Raw genomic sequence first — 24,525 nt, 5'->3', positions numbered from 1 at the left:
AAATTTTGTAGCTATTATCACCTGTCTGATCCTTTTTGTCCATTTGGGTCTATGTCATTTAACACAAATTCTTTACTGTCAGTTTAGTGTGGTTTGAAAAAGCACAAATGTGAATAAGTGTTTAATAATGTACATTTAACCAGAAGTTTATGCCTTGTTACTTTCCAAAATATCAAAAAGTTTAAAAGCTAATATCCCTTATTGTGAATTGCCCATGAATAAACATTGTGAGAGATGGACAATAGGAACATTAAAGAGCTCAGTCTCCCTCTTGCCCATTTTGCTACTGGATCCTTGCTGTTTCTCAAACGTCCCAAGCACGCCCCTGCCTCTGGGCCCTGCCATCTGCTACTTGCTATGTGGATTTACTCTTGCTCCACAAGTTCCCATGATGCCTTCCTTATCTCCTTCAGGTTTTTGTTCAAATGTTACTTCATCAGAGATGCCTCCTCCTACCTATTCTATAAATCACAGCAACAGCCCAGCTCCTACCCCCCAACCCTACTATTCCCTATCTTTTACCCAGGTTTACTTTTTTCCATAGCACTTATCACCTCCTGACATATCATATATTTATTTTTACCCCACATGAATTTATGTTCCAACAGAATCTAGTTTGTTCCCTGGTCTATCCTAGTACCCAGAACAATGCCTGGCACATAGCTAATGAATGCTAAGTATTTGCTGCAGGAAAGAAAAGAGGGAGGGAGCGGAGATGAGAGAACGGAAGGGGAGGAAGGATGGTTGGTTGTTGGGGCATTGTATTTGATAGAATATAATGGGAGATAAAACACTTTTGACTGTTTCTTGAAGTTAAAGTATGGTCTGGCCCAGAGGTTTCCCTAATTTTGGCATATGCTAACCAAACCAACACTTAACCTTCCCATAATTTGTTTCCCCAAAAACAGAAAAGGAAAAGTGTGGGGTGGTGGTGAGGGGAGGGGGTACTGCTAGGCACTCTGTGTTACTGATATCGCTCCATAAAGGCAGGGATGGCCGGGCGCGGTGGCTCACGCCTGTAATCCCAGCACTTTGGGAGGCTGAGGTGGGCGGATCACGAGGTCAGGAGATCGAGACCATCCTGGCTAACACGGTGAAACCCCATCTCTACTAAAAATACAAAAAATTAGCCGGGCATGGTGATGGGCACCTGTAGTCCCAGCTACTCGGGAGGCTGAGGCAGGAGAATGGCGTGAACCCGGGAGGCAGAGCTTGCAGTGAGCCGAGATCGCACACTGCACTCCAGCCTGGGCGACAGACTGAGACTCCATCTAAAAAAAAAAAAAACAGGGACTTGGGGGCGCACAGTAAACACTTAATAAACATTGTCAAATGACTAAAGACCAGGGACGTCCTGAAATGCTCTACTTTGCATAACCTTTCTCTAGGACTTTTTCTTATCTCTGAGCTGATGGAAATCCCAATAATCACAGATTAAATTTCCTGTTACCCTAACACGCTGGAGAGCTTAGAGACAGATTAATTTTATTTAGAAAAAAATAAAGCAACTTTTCTTATATCTTAGGGTTCTTGGAGTAAAATTCACACATGCTGCAAGTCTATGGAAGTGTTTCAAAGAGAACATTTGAGGAAGGAGAACTAGAACTGTAAGGAAAACCTTAGTCTAACTGGAAAAGTAACCTCACTCACAGTTCATGGAAGACCAAATAAAATGTGGGCCAATTATAAGAAACTAGAATATGTGTTAGGACTTAAGAAAACATTAGTTTAACTTTGGTTTAGGATGAAACAGACAAGTAGAGTCCCAAGGGTTTTTGTATTCAAAATCATTTAGGTATTTGCTGAAATTATTTTTTACCATCTGGGCAAGAAGGAACAAGAGGCAAGGCTTAAAGCTATTTACATAAAAAAGATTTTATATTTTCTCAATATACATTTTAGAAACACTGTCACCCCCACTCCAGATCTCATCTTGCGCAATATGCCTAAGATACACTGCTCTTGATTTGTGAAATAACTGAGTTTCCGAATAATTTACTGAGTTTCTGAATATTAAAAACATGAGTATAAAATAAATCGACATTAACAGCTGCTTAATAGTGATAAAATATACTTTTATTTACTTTGTTGAGTCAGAGGGTTGTAAAAAAAATTATTGCTAAAGTAGATATCAGGCAAACAGAAAGGTGCTTTAGAAGTCCAGTTACCTTGGAGTTTATTTAAACTAAGAGAAAAAAGTCATAATGTTTTCATGCAATACATACTTGGTTCTTTAAATAACAATTGTGTGACATATAGCAGAAGGAATTAAGGAATGCTGCACTTGTGATCCATACAAAACACCAACATTTTAGGTTGTACATAATTAGAGAAATGTCTGAAACACTTTTTAAAACACTGTAGTAGCCAATACATAGAGGCATGCCGTAGGTGGGCACAGGAATGCAGTTTAGAAAAGAAAAAAAAAATCACATAGGAACTACTCAATTTCTTTAAAATCACTGAGCAAGAAAAGCAACATTGAACTTTCATACTGATTTTACACAACTTCTATACAGTACCTTGACTTAAATCCAAGAGCAAAAGTTAAGACTCTCCTCCTCTATTTTTGGTAAACAACTGCATGGTAAACTTAGATGACTCCTCACCCTGGATTTTACCTGGGAGTGGCCTTTTTACATTTTTATTTAAAAGAGGGCAGGTTTGGCACTTTTATACTGATGTCACCAATGTTAATATTTCTTGGGATCTCAGGAAGATTCATATTCTTTACAGCTGATACAGCACGGGCTGGAGCTCCTGCTAAGCCAGCCTGTATACAGAAGCAAATAAAAGAAAAAGAAAATGTACAACTCAGGTGTAGCTCATCATAAAACACTTACAATGGAAGACAATGATAAAAGATTTTCATATAACAAGCTTAGGGACCAGATGGTAGTTTGAATTGGTATGGAATGGTTACTTTGAAATACTAATCTATAAAGAGAAAACAGTGACACATTAAAAAATACAGTGAACACATGCAATGATAACAATGTAAAGATTTAAATACAAATTAATGTGCACTACCACACAATATTCACATGATAAAACCTAAATCTTCACCTATATCTTGATTTAACTGACATATAGCATGAAGCATGATTTACATTAGTTTCCTTATTAAATATCTCTTGCAACGATTGTGATAGATTTTCTTTTGCTTTTAAAATGGCATTTATTATCAATATGTGCTGTGAGATAAAAACTGCAAGTAATAGATCGTGCTTGTTTAATTTCTGTACTTAGGGATAAACCCTTAAAACATTTTAAAACAATAAAATTAGTTTTTTAAATTGTGAGGGCTCTTTTAAACTTTTCTAAGGAAGTTCTAGAACATTAAAAAAATAGGCTTTTAAGTAAAGCCTCAATCCAAAGGATATAGTTCTGCCTAAAGATGAAACTACATGAAGAGGATCATTCCAACCCTTTGATGCATTAGTAAAAATATAATGATTAAAAATGTTTTGTCATATAGCATAGATTCAGCAACATATATTCAGCTTACAGTTTACAAATTTAGAGAAAGAAAAGCATAAATGCAAGAGGTAGTAAATATAAATAAATGAATTCTAAAATTTCCAGTAAGTACCACTAGTGCATAATATTTGGCTTTCCTATTAGTAGGAACATTTGTAATTTGTGAAATAATTTTAAAAGAAAATATGCTTACAAATAAAAGAAAAATGCATATATATCATTTTTCTCACCTACATTAACAGCCTTCATATTTGAGGTTTAATTTATATACCAATTACATTTCATTACTTTTTATTCAGGCTATATAATAAAGCAAAGTCAACAAAGACATCTGAGTTCAGTGGCATCATTCTGTACAAAAATAGACAACAAAAACGAATCTTCCACTTTGATTAGATTATATATAAGGCAATGTCCATAAAATTAGAAACACTAGCTTTAAGGTCCCTTTTCATAATTTTAGTTTTCTTTTCTTATGTAATCCTACCTTTGTTAATTAAAATAAAAATAATAATAAAGCTGTTACCTGAGAAAAATCTTGACTGATACAAAATAGGCCAGTGTAAACTATTTGCTAAATAAAGGATACAAACATTGTTAAGCAATGAAATAAAAGCCATGGATTATCAATTCAGAATTGGAAATAATAGAAAAATTAGTAGAATAGTATTAATAATAAGTATATTCTACACAGGCAATGATAAGGGTGATACAAATGAATAACTCCATACCCAATTAAATATTGAATAGGGCTGGAGAATTTTTATAATTTAATGGATGTTAGTTATTTTTGATGTACAACTAAAAATGTGATTGACCTCTACACTTATACCTACCTGAAGCAATGAAGTTTCTGTTATCCCCCTTTCCTTCCTGCTCCCCCAAAGATGTTGGAGATACAACTAAATAATAATTAAGGCAGCATGTATAATATTTGAAAGGGTCTTTAATTTGATCATTTCAAGTTAAAGGTCTAGCTACCAAAATTTAGAGTGGGTTGGGATCAAAGAAGAATCCAATTCAAAGAGGTTTACCATCTTTTGGCTTAAAATTGCAGACATCCTGGAGGTAGTATCATTTTTTAGATAGGAGGATTTTGTAATTTTTCTAGTTAAAAGACCAATTTGCCACTATTTTTACTTTGGAATTTCCATAAAGAAGACAAATGATGAACTGACTATAGAAAAGTACTGACAAAATATTTTGAGTATAAATATTTTAAAGGCGTGAATTATTAAGGGATTTTATTATTGTAAGAGAAACTGTGTGTGTGTGTGTGTGTGTGTATCTGTGTAATTTATTGGACACTATGGTTTACACTTATAAATAGTAAACATAATGTCTTCAGTATTAAATGACATGAAGCTCTCTTTTCCATAATATCCTGTACCATGAAGAACTAAACTAAAGCAAAAAATAAAAAAATAAAAAAAATTTAAAAACGCATCCTGTTAAATTTCATCAGATTGAGTTGTATCTTTGTGACCAAAGATGGTGTCGACTGTTGGCTGCTAACGAGAATACATAAAGTCAATATAGCAATTGATTTAAATAGCTTATTTGTGCTTAATATGTAAAACCAAAAGAAGTTGCTAAGTACAACAAACTACAATTCTTCTAAACATAAGCAGCAAGCCATAGACATGCAAAAGATGGGAACTATTCAGAACATGCAAATGAATTAGGAGAATCAAATTATTTCTCAAGCATGTTCAATACTTTTGTGTAGTATGCCATGAATTTAAATGGTAGGAAAATTTAAAATTGTAATATGTACTTTAAGTTTTAATTAAACTAACGTTTTAAAAAGAAGTCATATTATGCAAAATATAAAATGTGAGAAAATATGATAAGGACAATTGATCAATAGATGTTTAAACCAGCTAGCAATGTTTATATATAAAAATTTAGGGCTAAAAAAAAAGACTTTATGTCACCCAGTCAACACCAGAATGGTTATAAGACAAATTTCATTTTCAGACATTCATGAAAGTGATGTCTGAAACATTTTTATTAAAACATAAAATGTAAAGTAACTTTCCATTAGGGAATCAGTTTGCTGACACAGAGGTATGAAGTAATTTTCATCTTGGTTAATATTTTTTTTTTCCAGTAAGATACATTCAAAGCAACAAAATAACTTTTACTAACACTTAACTTTTCAATGCTAAAACTTACAGAAATTGTTTACCTGACTTGTTAGCAGTACAGTAGTCCCCCCTTACCTGCAATTTCGCTTTCCATGATTTCATTTACCCGTGGTTAACTGTGGTTTGAAAATAGGTGTGTGCAGTACAATATTGTGATAGAGAAAGGCCTCAATCACATAACCTTTTTTTTTTTTTTTAGAGACAGGGTCTCACTCTGTCACCCAGGGTGGAGTGAGTGATGCAATCATGGCTCGCTGCAGCCTCCAACTCCTGGGCTCAAGTGATCTTCCCATCTGTCTCCTGAATAGTTAGAACTACAGGTGTGTCCCATCATGCCTAGCTAATGTAAAAAATATACATTTGTAGAGACGGGGTCTCACTGTGTTGCCTAGACTGGCTCAAACTCCTGGCCTCAAGTGAGTCTTCTGCCTTGGCCCCTCAAAGTGTTGGTATTATAGGCGTGAGCCAGTGCACCTGGCCTCACATGACTTTTATTGCATTATACTGTTATAACTGTTCTCTTTTATTATTAGTTGTTAATCACTTACTTTGCCTATTTTATAAATTAAATTTTATTGTATGTATATATGTATAGGAAAAAACATAGCACATATAAGGTTCAGTAGTATCCACAGTTTCAGGCATCCACTGGGGGTTTTGGATGTACCCAACACAGGTAAGGGGGGATTACTGTAAATACATTTTTAAACGTAAAAGTAAGATATTTCTGACAGTACAACATAGTTCTTAAAGATTTAAGATTATATAGTTGACACATAGCAGAAATAAAAAGAATGAAATTCTACTGGAGAAATAACTTGTTTCCATCTATGTTATACTTGAGTACCACCATGGCAGGTAAAACTGCAGCGACTACACCAATAAAAACAAATATATGAATCCAAAGCAGTTAAGAATATGAACTGGATGAAAGAATGAAGTACAGTATATAAAAGAATGATCATGTTTTCTCTCCCATGAGATTAAATAAATTAACAGAATTAAGAGAAAGAAAACAAAATGAAGTCTGCAAGTATACCAAAATGAGGCCAAACAGATAAAGACTTATACAGACATACTCTTGGAAATTTCAAGCACTTGAATCACAAAGATAGTAATGGATGGATATGATTTGTTTTTGATTTTGTTTTTAAATTGCCAGACCCAAAAATAAACAAAATATGTGCAAGCAAAACTGAAAAAGCAGCATTACTAAAATATATTTCAAAGACCCTGAAAGCTCCCTTTTCCTCATGCAATAAACAATCAACTTTCTTGAAGGGAAAAGGAAAGTAATATAGTAATCTTGTTATTTATTTCATCTAAGACATAAAATACCATCCTACCATCTTAAAATATCTTTTTTTTTCAAGTTTGAAATACAGCATAATAAGATGGTAGCTGGAACAATTTGTACATATTAAAACCTTTACCCACCCTTCCTGCAGGAACTTGCTATATGCACATTCATAATTTTGACCTAACAGCAAAGTGAAAGAACACCAACATTAATAAACACAATATTAAATGGTTTCAGACTCAAAATCATTAACAAAATAATGGCAGATTTTGAAAGCATGTTTTTGGGCAAAAAAGAAAATGTCAATAGTTTAAAAAATTTCTCAATATGAGGTAGAATAACTTTTAATCTGGGGATATATAATAGGCTTTGTTTTAATGGCAGTGCTTTAATACTGCAATTATAAACATTTAGATAAGCTCATGACAATTCTCTAGTGAGCAATAACTATGGTGTTTTACAGTTTTAACAAAATTAGAATGTTCAAAAATTTAAAAAACCTTCCAAATTATTAGTCATTTTGTATGGATTATCTTCAATTATAGCTTTAATTTCAAACATAGGATTTGCCTGCATGAAAAAAAGAGAGCAGACTAACGACTTTCATGGATTTATTATTATTAGTTTTGACCATTACAAGTGACCTCAAGGGTTCTCACCATAATTTTGTAGAAGTACAACACAAATGTGTATGTCAAGGTAGAAAGGCAGAACCAACTCATGAGCTGACCTTCCAACATCGGTATCTTAGAGCCACTTTTCTTATTCTCTCCTCTTTGAAAACAGAAACTTGATTTTTTTTAAAAGGCCAATTAACACTTCTAGTAATGAAAGTTAACAGACCCAAGTGATTAATGATTCTTTGCTGGAAAATAGCAGTAATAAATTACATACTGTAACACAGAAACTGGCAATAATTTTGACCAATGGTGAGAATGAGACTACTATGTATTCTCTATATGAGGGACAAAATAACAAGGATAGAGGGACCAAAAACGGTACCCCAGTTTTGTGATATAGCCCACAATCTCAAAATAAGATACTATAAAGCCACCTGTATGTTGCTACTTCTCAAACACATCCAGAGAGTAAGTAAAAATTTAGTGGCTAAAAGGCAATGCTTTGTGGTATCATCACAATCATCAATTCTCAGTGATGTTTTTCTAATTAGTAAGTGCATAATCGAACTTCGTAAGTTTATACATTTTTTCCTCCATAGGACTCAATAAATTACTTTTATTTTGAAATTTTCAATCAGAGACCTTATAAACATTTCTTTTGCTTACATGGTTTTACACAAAAGAGTTAGTTGCTCATCACCACGTACATGGAACTTTTAAAAAAGTAATTCACACAGTTAATTTATGGTGTGAAAAAACGTACAGGAAATATCAGAAGAAAAATTAGTTTTGTAAAACTAGAGGTCTATTAAAAACATTTCCAATATTTGCCAATACGCTTTGCAAAAATATTCAGGGTTTTTTATTCAATACTAAAACATTAATATATTTTTATTGATTCTGATTATGACGTGTTTGGATGTCAGAAGGTTTGCTACAATGAAAACCCATTGTATTTTGGTCAATATATTTAATTCCATTTTTTGAGCATTCAAGTTTGAAATACAGTCAAGTTTTATAAGATTTCTGATCTTATTTTCTGTTGGCCACTGTTAATATGCACCTGCAGGTCAAAACTGTAAAAGCAATTCTGTTAAGACTTTGGAACTGAAAACCATTTGAGGGGAAAAAGTACTATTTAACAGTCACTATTCTAAGCCTTCACTGCTTCCCATTTTGTATGCAAAACTCTGAAGGTTCAGCTTTTGGTTTTTAAATTCACAGCTTCCAAAACCCAGCAGGCAATTTTATGTTAGAATCCTAATTTAGAGATGGAAAAAAACAAATCTGTGAGAGTTAAATTAAGATTGGTTCTGCTATATGATGCTCAAAATAAATTTTACGTTTTTATATACAAAGTAAATTGTCATTTCTGCAAATGAAATTTGTCAGTTAGATGACAAATGTTTAAAAAAAATTTAAACTTTCCTTTTACAATGCAGGCAGACAAAACAGAACAAACATGACATCAATGATATACTAGTAAAATACACTAAGTCCAATAAAAGATGAAGAAACTACAAGGAGAAACTAGAATGGAAAATAGGCTACAGGGACTATATGGGTTTATTAACACAAAGAATTTTTGAGTCTGGCCTAAATAATTAATTGCCTTTGACATCATTTTGCTTTCCCTTTGTTATAGTACATATTTCTCAAAGTCAGCAATACCTTGTCTACCTGTCCTGTCTGGGAGACTGAAAGATAAAGGTCTGTAAGAGAGAAGAATGGAAAGAGCTAGAAAGATCAGGATGTTCGGAAAAAAAAGAGGACTGACTTTCAAAAAGTAGTGACTAAATTCAGACCCATTTATCCATCTTAAGAATAACATGAAATACATAAAAACTAACAGATCTCCCCAACCCCACCCCTCTACCTCCACCCCCAGGGAGTCCTTTTATTCTTAGGCAGGTTCCTGAGAGCCTCTTATACTTCCCCCGAATCCCATCAACCTCCCAGCTTAAACCCTCCTCTCCCAATATTCCAATGTTATAGTAAACCATTTTTCTATCAAAACAGAATAGATGGAAATACATTCAGAGTATATCTTTGCTTCTCTCTTTCAGGATCTGGGAGAGCTTTGCTTCTACCTGTCTAGGTATTGGGAATTAAACTGGTTCACTTTTTTCTATTACCAGAAATGTACTAACTTTAGACCAACATAATAAAAGCTTTGATTTCTGACAAAGACCCCTAGATAAATGCATGTTATGTTTAAAAAGCTGTGTCTTAATTATACCCAGTCTGATTTTTAAATATAAATGATGTTCCTAAGATATTACTTAAATGATTTTTAAAAATATTGATAACCAGTTCTTTTCATCAATCATGACATTCTCGATTTTAAACAAGTCTTTTTTTGTGTGTTTGTTTTTGAGACCGAGTCTTACTCTGTCACCCAGGCTGGAGTGCAGTGGTGCAACCTTGGTTCACTGCAACCTCCGCCTCCCGGATTCGGGCGATTCTTGCGCCTCAGGCTCCAGAGCAACTAGGATTACAGGCAAGTGCCACCATGCCCGGATAATTTTATTGTATTTTTAGTAGAGACGGGATTTCACCATATTTGCCAGGCTGGTCTCAAACTCCTGACCTCAGGTGAGCAGATCACCTGAGTGATCCCAAAGTGCTGGGATTACAGGCATGAGCCACTGCGCCCAGCCAAACAAGGCTTTAAGTTTGTGCTTATATAATAAATTTTAACTGAAATTTAGTAAGAAGATTAGTAAAAGTTTATACTTTGCTTTCAAGTAATTTTGGATTATTCTGCAGAGTAATATCTCTGGTAAATTTAACCAACTGAAGTAACATGGACATGAAACATATGAAAGCTTTTGACATTTCGATGTGTCTGGAATAAAGCTAGAAGCCTTTCAAACATACTTAAAATATACAAAAGCTATGAAAATTAGTCATCATAATTTTCGGTGCTGTTTTAAAAAGATGATCAGGACTAAATGGCCTCACTTTGACTTGAAATCCGATTTTATAACTAAAATATTAGCAGATGTTACATGTATAGAAAATATATAACTTTGTAGTTTATCCCCAATCAGACTTAAAACATATTTTCTTGTAAAAGACAAAAAAAGAGAAACTAATTTGGTACCAGATAACAATTATGTATGATGCAAGATGATCAGGGAATGAATAATAGAAGTAATCACCAGTATTCTAAACTATTTTAAATAGCATTATTTCTGTGAATAGATTTTAAGTTGTAGTATTCTTATAATTATTTCCATTGAAATGTAAATTACGCATTTTACTGCTCTTTATAGATAAGAAAAATTGCCTCATTAACGAAGTTTTACTCAACAATCAAAAAGCAAATACCCATTATGCAATAATTATAGGTCCTTCATGACTTTTGTCAATATAGCACATTAACCCATTTATGCCGGAGGTTGCAAACTTTTTTTTGTGAAAAATCAGACCTTGGGGATGACCTTGAGCAGTAGGATATAAATAACTCCCACAAGCTTAGCATTCCAATAATGGAACACCAGGCATAAATGTGTTAAGTAGCAGAAGATAAAGAAGGACCACCACCAATGAAAAGGAGTTAACTACCTGGAAAGGTGAAAATTCCAGACAACTGGTCAATATTTTTTACAGATGATTATACAGAATTCACAAATTACTAGATACTCATTCATTATACCAGTTATTAAAGGATTGCATCACTGTTTGTCCCTTCGCATTTAAAATCTATAACCATACAGTTTTGCAAAGCAATGTTTAACAAATGACACACATTTTAAGTTCTTTTAAAACTTTAAAAGCAATAGCTCAGGGTTTATAATAATCTTTTCTTTACTAAATAATATACTGCAAGTCAGTTATACTAAATTAAATTATGAGTCTTTTTCCTTTTCCTAAAACAAAATTTTCTCTATTAACCTAATTTATGTTTTCCACTTTCAAAAGCCAATATTTTAAAAATTGGCTATAGGACAAACAAAACATATAGTTAGTTAAGATAATCTTAGCTCTAAATCACCATTATAAACTTCTCCTTTGGGAAACCAACAGGAATGAGAAATTGAGATAAAGAAAAATGCAAGACTATTTTAAATTTAAAAGAGAACATTGGAAAATGTTTTATAAGCTTCAACTGTTTCTAGATTTGAGGTTTATTCTTCATCCTGTGTTTTCTTCAATTAAAATGGACACAGAATTGAGTTAAACTGATCCTTTAAAATGCCAACAAGGTAAAATTTTTCAGAACTCACCTGTTGTAAATTAATGCCAGTGTATTTTTAATACCTTGATGCTTTCATAGTAATATTTACTTTAAATCAACGAAACATCTGAGCTTAACACTAATAATTATAAAAATAAAGTTTGTTTTTTCCAATCTGAGTTATGACTGCAAATACCAAATGTTTAAGAGTATCCTCAAACAAGTTGGGTGGTGAATGAGATATCAAAATTATTGATCTTTCTTTTTTTTTTGAGATGAAGTTTTACTCTGTTGCCCAGGAGTGCAGTGACGTGATCTCAGCTCACTGCAACCTCCACCTCTGGGGTTCAAGTGATTCTTGTGCCTCAGCCTCCCGAGTAGCTGGGATTACACGTGCGCTCTACATGCCCAGCTAATTTATTCTTATTTTTATTTTTTTTTTTTAGTAGAGACGGGGTTTCACCATGTTGGCCAGGCTAGTCTTGAACTCTTGACCTCAAATGATAAAACTATTGATCTTTCTAAACCTCTGCTAGGGTAATAAACAACCAAAATAATGTGAACCCGGGTGGCTCAGCTACAGCACCTGCTACTGATACTCAGGCTAGTGCTTGAGGGAAGAGTCACTACAATTCTGAAGTAGGGTTTTATACAATGCTAAAGTGCTGGTCGTTCCTCATTTATCCAATCTAAGGTTGAATCTAACAGCAGAAAGTTAGCTAAGTATAACAAACCGATCTTATAGAATGCAATAAAGACCATGGCTATATATGTACTAATGTCTAAAATATGTGACTTAACTAACTTGTCAGTGAAATCTTAGGGAAAGATCTAGAATTAAAAGATTAAGGTATTGAATTTCTTTTTTGAATGTGAACTCAAACATACTAGGCATTTATTAATAACTTGAAACATTACTTACTTCCTTATAAGAATTCCATTTCCTGTCCTTTCCCTTTCCAGAAGTAGTTTTGTAACACAAAATTTATATATCTTTAAAATATTAGTTCTAAGATTTCCTTGGTAATTACTGACTGAAGTTTTACAAAGCAAATATTAGATTCCATTATTCAGATAATTCTTTTAGGCAATAAGATTTGGAATTGTGCTTATTACCCAAGGCAGCTATGACTGTGGCTAAAAGAAGAATACACAAAGCTGTTTGGTAGATAACAGTCACAGAACCTTTAGCATACTAATATGTGTATATTCCATTTTTTAAAAACTGAATAAGCATAACGGCTGAACCTAAAGGGTGATACTGAAGGACAAACAGTGAAAACTACAAATCATGCGTAATCTGTCATCATGCTTAGAACCTTCCTTAACTACAGCATTTTCCATTCTTACCTCAGATTTTTCCAACTTATTTTGTGCATCAATTTGTGTAACAATCTCATTCATATTTGTCTCCAATACCATTCCCCCCATCACCATTTCTGCAAGAATATTGTGAACCTAAAGGGAATAAAAGAATATATACCCATAAGGAAAATTCACTAAAAAGAAGTTTCATGATTCACTTTTTGTTTCAAATACCACTTTGTCTATGTTAAAAGTATGAGCGGTAAAAACAACTTGGAGTAAGGGCTCATAATCCACTTTCATCACTACTGTGAAGTCTTAGGCAGTTATATAACCTCCTTAAGTCTGAGCTTAATGGGCTATAAAACAAAAACAATAGTACTACCTTCATAGGACTGTTGAAAGGAATAAACAAGGTAATCCAATGCAGTACTCAAAACAAAGTAAATGACTAGTAAATATTAACTACCATTATTATGTGAAGTTTAATACTAAAATATGATTTATAAGGGCTTTTTATGCCAGATTCTTAGCCAACAATAATTAGGTTGTTATTTTACACTCATGGTACTTAATGAAGCAATATAGTACAGTACTTCTAACAGGCTCTAGATTGGAAAAAGGTAGAATTTTTTAAATTGTGGGTACTTTAATAGTGCTTTTACCCCCAAATCCTCTATACATGTAATATTCAGATTTCTTCTAATAAATACATCTTACAATGACTAAAAATGATGTCTTCCATTGGGGAGTAAAAATATAACTTCATGTCTTTTCATAAGGTAATATTGGATCAAAAAATCAACAATTCAGAGCTGAATTACATTCACAGAAGAATCTACTCTGCTATAATTTTTTTAAAATAATGTGGTAAGGTTAGAAATGGAGACTCCAAAATTAGATAAGTATAAATACTGACTCTACCACTTATTACTTGTAGCCCTTGAGCAGTTACTTCAGCTCTCTGAGTCTGTTACCTTATTTACGAAACTAGAGACAGAAATAATATAGGTACCTCATAGGATTACCACAACAATTAAATAAATAATTTATGTAAGTGCTTAGCATAGAACTACTAGGTATTATAAGGTAATTTTTTTTTTCAGTAAACTCTTTTAAGGAGTTAAATATGTATTACTCAATTTAAATTTCTTTGTAAGATTTCATGCAAATTTATTCATAACTCAAAAAATATCCCTGGAGGCTGGGTATGGTGGCTCACACCTGTAATCCCAACACTTTGGGAGGACGAGGTGGAGAGATCACTGGCAATATGGCAAAACCCTGTCTTTACAAAAAATGCAGAAAATTAACCAGGCATAGTGCCTCACGTCTGTACTTCCAGCTACTCGGGAGGCTGACCCAGGAGGACTGCCTGAGCCCGGGAAGTGGAGGGTGCAGTGAGCTGAAATCACACTACTGCACTCTAGCCTGGGCAACAGAGTAAGACCCTGTCTCAAAAAAAAAAAAAAAAAAAAAAGTCCCCATTATTTACTATTTTTCATTTTGGAAACATGGACACCTCATGCACATATTTTGAAGACAAATTTATGTAAATTAATTTTCCTAGCCAACCAAACCAAACCAGACATCACAGTGTTTTGAAAACTACCGTAACTTAAAAAAAAAAAAAAGAATATAGGCAAATGACTAAAAGTTCATACAGAAACTTATGTATGAACAATAGTCTCTACCACACTCTGCATCCGTTATTAGGTCCCTTTATCCAAAGCTAATCAGCTAGCTATATCTTAGGTATCCTAGAAAACTTGCTGTGCACATACTTGTTATATGTGTGTATATGCATATCTAATTTACACAAATGAGAACATACTATATACATTAATTTTCGCAGTTCTGCAAGAAAATAAAGAATTGAAAGTTAGAGGCAGGAAAGAATGAGAAATTAAGTTAGGAAAACCATAAAAGAGACTGGTGCCTGATATACATATGACAGTGATAAATGAAACTGTGTTGGTAAGAGCAAACAAACAAAAATATAAAAATTTAAAACAGTGAATCAACATTAATTATTAGACACATTTTTATAATGAGATCTCTCACTGATCTCTGTCAGAGAAGCAAGTTGCAAATATGGAAAACGAGAAAGCCAGAAGAAATTCTGTAGTATTGTACTGGATTCTGAGGTATTAAGAAGTGGTCAATGATTTTTAATATACATATCAAGATCCAGAAACAGCTGTGCGTGTATACATACATCTATTTCCCAGCTGAGTTCACTAAGAACCAGGAGTCATGTCACCCCAGTAACAATGAGCAAACACAGTGCCCAAATCGTCATTTCTAAACATCATTCTCTACTGAAAGACGCCAGGGTTCCTTGGAGAAATGGCTGACTTGAGGGCTGGAGCAGAAAATATATAAGATGCTCTGTTCATTGAAAAGGCCAAGAAACAATGAACAGCTTCGTAATTATGAGCATCTCTAGACTGTAGTCACTATATACCATCACCAACAAAAAGGAATCAGGGCTCCTAGAAAAGAATGGTTGACAATATGTCTGGAACAGGAAATGAATAAAATGAGTTTGGAACATCTAGCTGGACCACAACACAAGACAGCTACCAAAGCCTATGACAGGGGGTAGGTCAGGTCAAATGAACTAGCAAAGATAATCTGAAGGGGTTCCCACTGGCCAAAGATGGGCAACTTGAACATAAAAGAAAATAATATCTGCAACTGACTAAAACAAATCAAATATATTAAAAATTTTATGTCATAGGATACTAAAAAACTTAAATGTTTGGTGGATATTAGAAAAGCAACCAGTTATGAAAATTGGTAACTATAAAGAAAAATACTCTAGAATTTATCTGGCCTTTCCTATATAAACTGTGCCTTTTATTTAAACCCATCTTTGTCTTCAGTGAATTATTTCATTCTATGCACTTTTAGTGTATTGAATATTATTTCTACTTTTAATTGTACTTTCTCTTTTCTCCCAATATTTGTAAGTTTGATCTAATTTTATTATGCTATTCTCTTCCTTTTAAATATGAGACTCTACTGCGCTTATACTTCCCATTAATAAATACCTCTCCCTCTTAAATGACTTTATTATTATTTATAAAACAAATATCAAGTCTTTTTAGACCACTGAGAGACCTTGTTTTCCTACTAAAATATTTTAATTATTACTCATTCTTTTTTCTCTCAATTGGATAAGACCCTCCAAGTACTTGTATAATACATGTTAAATGTATCCTTCAAAGTCTCTTATCTTCTTCTTCATGTTTTCTATCTTTCAGTCTTATGCTTTGGGATTATTTCCTACACTTGATCTTCTACCTTTAATTCAAGCCTCAATTGTGACCACCTTCTTTAAAAGTTTTCAGTCTGAAAAACTCTTTTCAAGCCCAAGAAGACTTTTCCAAATCTTAAGTACTTTTAAAATCATTTTAAAATTTCAAGTGAGGCCAGGTGGTGGCTCCCACCTGTAATCCCAACGCTTTGGGAGGCCAAGGCAGGAGGATCACTTGAAGCCAGGAGTTCAAGACCAGCCTGGGCAACACAGCAAGACCCCAGCCATACCAAAATAAATAAATTTTAAAATTATAAAATTTCAAGTGTTACTCTATCTTCTCCAGTAGTTCTTTTCCATGGAGCGTAATTCTGATTGTTCAATCTGTTCATCTCTCTTGTTCAGATGGCAGTGCTTTTTTTCTATTGGCTTACTGTGCTCAGGGCTGGCTTCCAAGATGTTATTAATGGCTAGCTCCTTTATTTGGTGAAAGTAAAAGGAGTCTCTCATTCTGTGCCTGTGGTTAAAGACCAGGCTGTCCAAATCCTCAAGAGGGACCAGGTTGGAGGAAACCACTCTGCTCTTAAGTCTTCATACTCTCAGCCTCAAGGGTATGAAAGACACGGGCCTCCAATCAGATCTCTACCCTAATCACTTGCGGAGGCAAGTGGGGGAATGCAGAGAGGAGAACAGAGTGTATTAATAGCTGTCATTATCAAAGTCATACATCCTCCAAACCAAGCCCTGCACAGAATCTTTAGTTCTCTCATTTTGCCCTGGATTTTGATGCTTTGTTCCAATATGGGCAACAACACGGGGCCACCCAATTGGAGCCACACTATACAGGAAATGGGCAGATAACTCAGCAGCTCTCCCAGCAAATCCACAATAAACATATAGTGTAAGTAAGAAACAAACTGAATGATTCATATTTTAGGATTTTAGGGGTAATAACCACAGCATACCTTAGCTGTACGTGATAAAGGGTCTGACTCCATTTTTGATGTTTGTCTGCTCACAGCCTTCAAATTTTACTAGTCCCCATTCCTCTTCTGCCCCATATCTGGGCAAGCTGTTAAGAAGGTCTGGATGCTCCTTCCTTTACACTAGTAGAAAGTTCAGACCACCTAAGACCTGGCCCACATGCAGAAATCCTCACACCCCATCCCCACCACCAAACCACCATAAAACCCAAGCCCCGTGTTGTTCTCTGCTTTCTCCAGAAAGCCTCATTATGTGAGTAATAAATCTTTTCCTATCCTCTTGGGGCACCTGTGACATTGTTAGTCTCTACATCCAAACCAATTCTGAGTAGGGGTGGGTCTGTCCCACTACTTCAGGGTGACTACACTAGCCTATGTGATTGATACAGTTATTAGCATGTAAAGATTTATAAAAAGAAACTGGTAACAACCACAATAAAAGAAAATGTGTGACAGTGGTTTACAGGCTGGGCAGCTGGCCACATAGAAACTGTTATATTGGAGGCTGGAAAGTTACTGATCCATGTTTGTAGTGGCAAAATACTTGGTACAATTATCATCTGTGATACCCTGAAAAGCAGATAAATTTACCCAATGAAAACTTTTTTTCTCTCTGACATAGAAACTAACAATGTTCTGGATAGTGGCGGGTGCCTGTAGTCCCAGGCTGACGCGGGGACTGGAGGCTGAGGCAGGAGAATGGAATGAACCTGGGAGGCGGAGCTTGCATTAAGCCGAGATTGCCACTACACTCCAGCCTGGGTGACACAGCGAGACTCCATCTCAAAAAAAAAAAAAAAAAAAAAAAAAGAAAAGAAAACGTGAGCTGAGCCAGTCAGAAGATCCCTACTACTGGAAGGTCCACAGCTGCTTAAAAGTTGAAATTTAAAAAAATGTATATACATTTTTAAGTTGAAAATAATTTTCATCAAAGGGCTAAAAGCAAAGTTAGCATTGTCTTGGAGAATAGAAAGGAAATACTTATTTGATCTCTGACTCTTGGTATCCTAAAACTTTTGTCTCCTTGCCTTGAAAAAATGAAACAAGATCTTAGCCCAGAGAAAAGAGAGACAGCTAATTTTGGCAGGTTCTAAAATAGTGATATAGTGTTGTGTAAAATGAACAGGCTAACACAAAATACATATTGTATGATCCCATCTTTATTGTTTTAAAGATGTATTTGTTTAAAGATTATTTGTTTTAAAGATGTAAAATCAAGAACTATACATATTCTAAAATGTTAACACTAGGCAATCTCTGGGATAGGGATGATTTTCACATATTTTTCTCATCTGTATTTTCTGATTTTTCTAAAATGAATGCATACTAATGAGAAATAGAAGTTTTAAAAACATTTTGTGTCATGTATGGAAGTTGCAGATGAGTACAGCTTAATTTCCTTAAAAACTTTTATTCTCTTTCTCTAGTAAAAAAAAATGTAAGAACCTTACTCTTACTATCACATTTCACAAGAGAGTCCTCAATTTTCTTAAATGTATTTATATAAGCTAATGATGGCCTCTCAGCAGTCACTTTAAAACACAGCTTTCTAAAAATTTTAATCATGTACGAAAACATAATTTTTTTTCTTTTTTGATACAGGGTCTCACTCTGTCACCCAGCCTGAAATTCAGTGGCACAATCATGGCTCACTACAGCCTCAACCTCCCCAGGCTCAGGTGATCCCCTCTCCTCAGCCTCCCAACCAGCTAGGACTACAGATGCCTAACACCACACCTGGCTAATTTTTATATTTTTTTGTAGAGACCGGGTTTTGCCATGTTGCCCAGGATGGCCTCAAACTCCTGGGCTCAAGCAATCCTCCGGCCTCAGCCTCCCAAAGTGCTGGGATTACAGACATGAGCACCTGCACCTGGTCTTCAAACATAATTTTTAATACAGTGAACCCTAATGACTAAAAATAACAAGAGTCTTTGTAAGGGTGAAAAAGCATTAGACATAGCAATTAGAGAAAACAGTAGAACACTAAAAACAGACTCATAAAAATATCATGCTTAAGTACTCTGTCCAAAATGAATTAATTTATAAAATCAAATCACTTGGTAAATGAGAGATATGATCTAGAATACTGGCCAAAGAGAAAAGCAATTTTTTGACATTCACAAATAATGAAATGCATTCCTTGTACTACTTTGATCGTGATGCTGGTTACATGTACTATACACACTAGTCGAAACTTAAGTTTTGTAAGCTTGAAACTGTTGACTTTTAACACCTGTAAATTATGACTCAATAAAGCCAATTTTTAAAAATCACACTGGACCTTTTTTTGCTAAAATTTTCAGACTCTTACTCAATAGTTGAATCACTCATAAAGAATCTCTTAGATTATACAAACTTAATACAGAAAAAAATCTGCACATAGTGAAAGTGGAATCTCTTCCTCCTAAGTTCCGTATCACAAATATCTACTAATACTGGTAGAAATCTGTCATTCTTTCTCTCATCTTCAGCTTTCAATAAGCCATCAAATCCTATCAATTCTACCTTCTTCCAAACCTAATCTTAGTGTTTTTCCTTCTTTCAAACCTCATCGTAGTGTCTTAGTCATTTCTTTCTGGACTACTGCAATAAACTCTTAATTGATTTCCATGTGTTTAATTTCCCAGTCTATCAATCCAATCTCCATAACACAAGAAAAAATCATTCTATCAAAAAAATATACAAACAAAGCAATAATAATGTCAGTAAAAACTTGCTTAAAAACATTAAATTGCCTCACAATAAAGTTCAAAGTCATGGCATTAATGGTTCTTTTAAATTAGGCCTGTTGGTCAGTATCAGTCCCCCCTCACAAAAAGGCCTATATTTTATATCTCTGCCAGTAGGACCATCCTCTCCTTTTCTATGTATGAAATGTCTACTAATCCCTTAAAAATCCAGTTTAAATGTAATTTCCTCCATTCACAGTCTCCTAGGCAGAGGTAAGTGGTTCAGCTGTGTCCCCATTAACATGCTATACATACTATTATTATTTGTTAGTGCCATTGTTTCCACCCTTAGATGTGAACTCCTCTAAGGCAGGATCTGAATCTTCTCCACCAAGCACAAAGCCTGGATCATAGTAAAAACAATTTATGAATTGAATAATAAAAGAATAAAAATAGAATTATTCATTAAAGCCATTTTTGCTATGACAATTATAAGTTAATGTTTTTCTTTAAAAGCTTAGATGTGACAATAGAAATAGTACCTTGTCTACATGGAAAATCAAATCCAGTTCACAGACATTTTCAAAACATTTGTCTAATGTTTCCACAAATACCTATGGAAAAAGAAAAAAGGTTTTGAGAACTGTTTAAATTTATTCAAAACTATTATCTATAAGGAAGGCAATTCTTAATTATGAACTAAAATTTTGTATTATACATTTACCTTTTTCAAACTAAAAACTGTATTAATGCAAAAAAAGTAAAAACAGAATAGAGTGCTACCAAGTTTAACTACAGATAAACTACTTTTCAATACGTAAGTATAGAAAACAAAATAAACTTTTTTTGAAAATGACTAAAACTAGAAAGTCTTAGTACCATTTCTTACAAAAGCACTTAAAAATACTCAACTAAGCCTCCTTATTTTGATGTGAGGGGGAAGAAAGCTCATTAGGAAATATCTATCAAGATAGGTGAGGCACACAGTCCAAGTCCCTACTATATCTAATGTAGCCAGTAATTTTTAATTATCAAATCAGTATAAAGACCACTAAAAACTACTTATGGAAAAAGCACAGACTTTGGAATCAGACTTACCTGGGTTCAAACTCTAAACTGAATAACTTGTATGACCTCATGTGGAAGAGTCACTTCAGTAGGCTTGCATTGTTCAAACTCTGCACATTCCCATAAATGGACCGTTTTCAGGACTAGCCCTTGGCCAGCTCCTGAGAACTAAGCTCCGACCTTTCAGAAAGTTGTCTGATTAGAGTGTTTTTGTGTGCTGGAGGTCTTGAGCCATGCTGTACCAATTTGAGCAGGTACTTCATGTTAATAATGTGATTTATAGTAAATGCCTGCTTTTTCTCCGAGGATCTGAAGCTTAAGTAGCCAAGGTCAGTCACGCAGGCATGACATACCTGTGTGACTGACCCCCAGGGTAAACATCCCTGGTTGGGAATACTCTGTACACATTATCACATATTTTGGGGGAAATTAAGCATGTCCTGTGTAACTCCAGTAGAAAGGAACACCTGACAGCTTGCAACTGGAGTCTTCCAGACTTCATCCCACGTGCCTTTGCTGATTTTACTCTGTATCCTTTCACTATAATAAACCATAGCATGAATATAGCAACTTCTGAGTCCAGTGCATCCTAGTAAATCATTGAGATGATCTTGATGATCCCTGATGCAAACCTTCAAAAATCAATCTCTTAAATTCCACCTTGCATAGTTGTCATTGACTATTCTATTCCCATTTCTATTCTCACCAACCCTTTCAGTGGTAACTTAAGATAAAGGAACCACATCATTTATCATCCTAAATAGGGTAGTATTAAAACTAAAAAGGAACAGCTATTAATAATAAATTATATAATAGTATGCAACATTATTATAATGTAATAACAGCCTGGAACAACAGCTATAAACCAGGACTATCCCTAGTTCATTGAAATGAATAGTCATCCCACTATTCACAGGTGATCCTATGGGGAAAGGGGTAAAATGCAAACAAGAGGCTTCTTGCTATAGTTGCTCCTATGTAGGGCACGTTTCTACACATCCACAATCCAAGGTTCCTTCCTGGCATCAATGTTAGATGGCTAAGTGGACATGTAACTACAGTTCATCCTTGAACAACGTAGGGTTAGGGACTCCAACCTTCCAGGCAGTTGAAAATCCATGCCTAACTTTGACTTCCCCAAATCTACTAATAGTTTATTATTGATGGAAGCCTTACCGATGACATAGTTAATTAACACATATTTCATATTTCGCAAAAAATGTGAAATAACGTTGTCATGCCTGTTGGGGTACGACTTCATGAAATTTCCTAAAAATTTCCTTTTCTTGTTGTACAATGGTCTATATGCTGGATCCACTTATCTTGAAATGGAAAGCAACCACAGCTGCAGATTTCAATCTAAGGTACATATCAAGTGATTCAACTTTTGCTGGTAATTTCATGACACTCTCTGCTTCTTGGGGGCACTTCCACCATCACTAGTGGCACTTGGTATGGGAGTTACTGTGGTGTTATTCAAGGTTACAATATTGAATAAACATGATGAAAAATACACAAGAACCAGAAGAGATTACTTTTTGCTCATGGGGAAATTATTAGCAGGACATAGCAATTTAAGCAGATACTCAAAACACTTGACCTCACCACAAGGAGGTGACAACAAAATTATTATAGTTAATATATACAGTTAATTTTGTCTAGTTATAATTTAATTTCTGTGGGTATACAATAGGTATATATATCTGTGGGGTACATGAGATGTTTTGATACAGGCATGCAATGCACAATAATCACTTCAAGGAAAATGGGGTACCATCCCCTCAAGCATTTATCCTTTGTGTTATAAACAATCCAATTATACATTTTTACTTATTTTTGAATGTACAATTCAATGATTATTGACTATAATCACCCTATTGAGCTATCAAATAGTAGGTCTTATTCATTCTATTTTTTGTATCCATTAACCATCTCCACAACCATCTCCACCATTCTCCAACCCCCCACTACTCTTCCAAGTCTCTAGTAACCATCCTTCTACTCTCTATGTCCATGAGTTCTACTGTTTTGATTTTTAGATCCTAAAATTAAGGAGAACATATGATGTTTATCTTTCTGTGTCTGGCTTCTTTCACTTAACATAATGATCTCCAGTTCTATCCATCCATGTTGCTGCAAATGACAATATCATTCTCTTTGCTAGTACTCCATTGTGTATATGTACCACATTTTCTTTATCCATTATTCATCTGCTGATGAACACTTAGGTTGCTTCCAAATCTTGGATATTCTAAACAGTGCTGCAACAAGTATGGGAGTGCAGATATCTCTTTGATACACTGATTTCTTTTCTTTTGAATATATACCCAGTAGTGAGCTGGATCCTATGGTAGCTCTATTTTTAGTTTTTTGAGGAACCTCCAAACTGCTTCCCATGGTGGTTGTGCTAATTTATGTTCTCACCAAGTGTACAAGGGTTCCCTTTTCTCCACATCCTTGCCAGCATTTATTATTGCCTGACTTTGCATATAAGCCATTTTAACTGGGATGAGATATCTCACTGCAGTTTTGATTTACATTTCTCTGATGATCAATGATGTTGAGCACCTTTTCATATGCCTGTTTGGCATTTGTATGTCTTCTTTTGAGAAATGTCTATTCAAATCTTTTGCCCATTTTTTGGTTGAATTATTAGGGCACAGGAAAGTCTGAAATCCAGTAGGGGAGTCAAATCTTAAAGCTCCAAAATTATCTCCTTTGACTCCACGTCTCACATTCAGGTCACGCTGATGCAAGAGGTGGGTTCCCACGGCCTTGGGCAGCTCCAACCCTGTGGCTTTGCAGGGTACAGCCTCCCTGCTGGCTGCTTTCACAGGCTGGTGTTGAGCATCTGTGGCTTTTCCAGGAATACAGTGCAAACTGTCAGTGGATCTATCATTCTGGGGTCTGGAGGATGATGGCCCTCTTCTCACAGCTCCACAAGGCAGTGCCCCAGTACGGACTCTGTGTGGGGGCTCTGACCCCACATTTCCCTTCCACACTGCCCTAGTAGAGGTTCTCCATGAGGGTCCCACCCATCTGTATCCTTTGTAATATTCTTTATAATAAGTGGGTAAATGTGTTCCCCTGAGTTCTGTAAAGTGCTCTGGGAAATTAGTCAAACTGAGGAGGGGGGTCACAAGAATCCCAATTTACCATCACTCAATCAAAAGTACAGGTCACAACCTACTACTTGCAACTGGCATCTGAAGTGGGGGCAGCCTTGTGGGACTGTGTCATGGGATCTGATACTATCCCCACGTAGATACTGTCAGCATTGAATTACAGGACACCCAGCAGGAGAACTGCTTGGTGTGTGGGGGACAAACTCCCACACATCTGGTGTCAGATGTATTGTACTGAGTGACTGTGGAAGTAGAGGCAAAAAAAATCTTGTATTTTCCTTTTACAACACGTCAGCCACAAGTGAGATTTTAGTTTAATTTTTTGGTAGGTAAAAAATTAGTATCATTTAGTATCCACCCAAACTCCCAACTTTATC

General features: G+C 34.9%; 1 protein-coding gene across 4 annotated transcripts in view; it reads right to left on the bottom strand.

Moving 5' to 3' along the window:
• Nucleotides 1-2,054: 2,054 nt before the first annotated feature.
• Nucleotides 2,055-24,525, bottom strand: part of AP3S1 (adaptor related protein complex 3 subunit sigma 1) — a 72,030-nt gene continuing 49,559 nt past the window's right edge. For 2 of the 4 annotated variants that reach the window (XM_054488493.2, XM_063665153.1), the window contains 3 exons: nucleotides 20,498-20,569; nucleotides 13,084-13,191; nucleotides 2,055-2,773 (listed from right to left, as the gene is read on the bottom strand). In XM_054488493.2, coding sequence (XP_054344468.2) covers nucleotides 2,645-2,773; nucleotides 13,084-13,191; nucleotides 20,498-20,569 — 309 coding nt within the window. In that variant the 3' untranslated portion in view covers nucleotides 2,055-2,644. Of the gene's footprint in view, nucleotides 2,774-4,005; nucleotides 4,055-9,221; nucleotides 9,263-13,083; nucleotides 13,192-20,497; nucleotides 20,570-24,525 lie in introns of those variants that run through there. The other 2 variants (XM_054488495.2, XM_054488494.2) reach the window with 2 other exon arrangements.

The sequence above is a fragment of the Pongo pygmaeus genome, chromosome 4, assembly GCF_028885625.2.
Source record: "Pongo pygmaeus isolate AG05252 chromosome 4, NHGRI_mPonPyg2-v2.0_pri, whole genome shotgun sequence".
Lineage (NCBI taxonomy): Eukaryota > Metazoa > Chordata > Mammalia > Primates > Hominidae > Pongo > Pongo pygmaeus.
This window is presented reverse-complemented; position numbering and strand designations above follow the sequence as displayed.